At 46.5% G+C, this 2806-nt stretch overlaps 1 protein-coding gene across 1 annotated transcript in view; it reads right to left on the bottom strand.

Annotated features, from left to right (window-relative positions):
- Window positions 1-1975: 1975 nt before the first annotated feature.
- Window positions 1976-2806, bottom strand: part of PSMB6 (proteasome 20S subunit beta 6) — a 2070-nt gene continuing 1239 nt past the window's right edge. The window contains exons 4-6 of the mRNA XM_006151858.3: window positions 2662-2791; window positions 2324-2468; window positions 1976-2191 (exon numbers count right to left, since the gene is read on the bottom strand). Of these exons, the coding sequence (XP_006151920.1) occupies window positions 2049-2191; window positions 2324-2468; window positions 2662-2791 (418 nt within the window). The 3' untranslated portion in view covers window positions 1976-2048. The remainder of the gene's footprint in view (window positions 2192-2323; window positions 2469-2661; window positions 2792-2806) is intronic.

The following is a 2806-nucleotide window of genomic DNA, read 5'->3' as shown; positions in this document are numbered from 1 at the left end:
TAATTCCGTTTTTTCATTACCCTCTTTTCCCTTTTTTTTAATTCTCAAAGAAGGCATGCACTTGCCAGATAGATGAGAGAACCCAGAGTATGGTCACATCACAATCTTTTCCTCCATTTCTCCATCCTGTCAGGATTTGAGGCACACCCGCACACACTCTAGTGTAATTTTACAAGCTGCCAGAGCCAGAATTCAAACCGCAGTTGGTCATATGGCATCTGGCTCTCAAAGTACAGCACTTTTATGGAGGGGCTAGCCCTCAATGAAATTTCTGAAGTCCTCTCCTCATATTCCAGAACAAGGTTTTCAAATGTGGCTTCCATGGTTCCTTGATCCATGGACTGGAAAGAAGACTAAGAATGTGTCACATCAACAAGTGCTACTAAACTCTTTTAGGTCCCTGGTTTGCATGGGGACAGCTTCATGGGGGCCAGAGTCCTTCTTAGTCTATCATTCAAGAGGCTAGAGACTGCCTCATCCCCACTCCCTGGTGGTGGCTTCCAAAGCTAATCAAAAGCACTATCAGTGGCTGGCCTCTCCCACCCAACACTCATCTTAAATTCCACCTGCAGAAGTCAGCAGGTGATTGGGACCAGCAGTTAGCGTAATGGCTATGTCGCTGGACTCCCACGTAGTCGACTGGGGTTCGAGTCCCGGACCCAGTGGCTTAAACTCACGCGTGTGTGTGCCCAAGATCCCGAGAGGAGAATGGAGAAGGGATTGTGGTGTGGCCATCCCCCCTGGGGGTGATTTCTCGCTTTGTCTCTCTGTCTCTGTCTGTCTGGCGAGTGTGCGCTTTCTGTTTGGTGGGTTCATGCGCCCTATAGCAAAAAAAAAAAAAAAAAAAGTCAGCAGGTGATGTCATGGTTAAAACACTGGACTTGCACATGGCCAACGATGGTTCGAGGGCCAGACCAGCAGCTTGAAACTCAAGTCGGGTGTGTGTGCATGCATGCCCAAAATCCCAAAAGAGGAATGGAAGGGTAAGGGATTATGGTGTGACCAAACCCCTTTAGAAGTGATTTCTCACTTTCCTTCTCTTTGTCTCTGGTGAGCACATACACCCAATAGCAAAAAAATTCTCAAAAAAAAAATTCAATTTGCAGACAAGGCCCACCTTTTCCCCCAAAACTAAGGAACTGCATTGCTGCTCCTGACTAGAAGATGAGGTTTCATATGTTAAGTATGGTGAGAGTGGACATGAGGCTGGATTGGAGGAGGGTCCTTTTGGTCCTAGGGCCAGCAGTCACCCACGATGACTGGCAGGAGTCAGACTGAGGAGAGGTGACCCAGTTTCAATAAAAACTTGGGGTTCAACTTCAGGCTTGACAATGGAGGCTCAGGTATCTGGATATTGTGAGGGAAAGACAGAAGGTGGTCTGGAGAAAGAAGTTTGAAAACCATCCATGCAGGGGCCAGCAGGTGGCATGGTGGTTAAGGGTGCTGGACTCTCACATGGCCAACCACAATTCAAGTCCCAGACTTGGCACCTTGCTTTCTCACTTTCTCTCTCTCTCTTACTCAGTCCCTCTCTGGTCAAATGGAAATGAATGAATGAATAAGTAAATAAGTACAGTTAAATAAAAATAATTCTTAAAAAAAATTAAAAACCATCCACGTAAAGGGCTAGTGAGGAATGTAGCATTCAAAAACTTCCTTTATCTCCTCTGTAGCTCCCTCCTAGCTCAATGTGTTAGTTTGCACAAACAGGAGTGGGTCAGACAAGTTCATGCTTCAAGTCAAGAAAAGAATCCTTTGGGGGCCAGCAGGTGGCATGGTAATTAAGGTGCTGGACTCCCATGTGGCCAACTATGGTTTAAGTCCTGGACCTAGTGGTTTGCTTTCTCATTCTCTCTCTGATGAGTATGCATGCTCTATATAGCAAATTTAAAATAATAATAGTAATAATAATTAAATTAAGTACTTCTTAAAAACAAAACAAAACAAAACAAAACAGAACACTAAAGCACAAAGATTCCCTTCGACAAATTTTATTAAATTTTGCGTTGGTATGAGGCGTCTCTTATTGCTTCCTGGAATTACAGGATTCAAGGGGGTGGTAAAGTGGCAATGGTGAATTTGGGTATCTGGTCTCCCAGAAGTACCTGCCGCTCTACCCCTGATTCTGCAATGGCTGCCAAGCGGATTACCCCTCCACTAGAGCCATCTCGCTCCATGGCCAAAGCAAGAGCTGTGGATAAAAGGAGAAAATTGGGTTTAAGGTCAGTTGGAATCACTGTAAGGAATGAGGGATGCTGGCCTGGCTTGGGGGGTGCGGGTGGTGGTAGTAGAAGTTCACAGGTTCAGAAGTCCAAGTTCTCACCATTGGCAGTGAATTGCAGACACTCTTCCTTAGTCATGCCTTCTCGGTAGGTAGCATCGACATAACCATAAATATACGAACTCCCGGAGCCTCCAATGGCAAAGGACTGCCTTACCATCATACCCCCCATAGGCACTGAGTACACCTGCCAGATGGAGGAAGAAGAGTCACCATTTGTAGCCTCCCTCCACCACATGTATATTCATTTGTCCATTGTCATAATGCTCTGGAGAGAGTTAACAGTGAGGTAGAGTCTGGAAAGAGAAATCGAAAATGGCTGGGATGGGAAGAGGGCCAAGGGCATGGCTCCCATGCTCTGGCAAGGGGGACGGTCTGACCTGCCCTCCTTCTTGAGGATCCCAGCCTGCAACGATAATGCCTGCCATCAGGTCTTCCCGGTATCGGTAACACATCTCCTTAAAGAGGCTGGCTGCCGTGTGTACGAGAGGAGGCTCATTCAGTTCAATGCTGGAGGGCAGGAAT

This window comes from Tupaia chinensis, unplaced genomic scaffold (genome assembly GCF_000334495.1).
Source record: "Tupaia chinensis unplaced genomic scaffold, TupChi_1.0 Scaffold000330_1, whole genome shotgun sequence".
NCBI classification, from domain to species: Eukaryota; Metazoa; Chordata; class Mammalia; order Scandentia; family Tupaiidae; genus Tupaia; species Tupaia belangeri.
The sequence above is the reverse complement of the archived record's forward strand: the minus strand, read 5'-3'. Positions and strand labels throughout refer to the sequence as shown.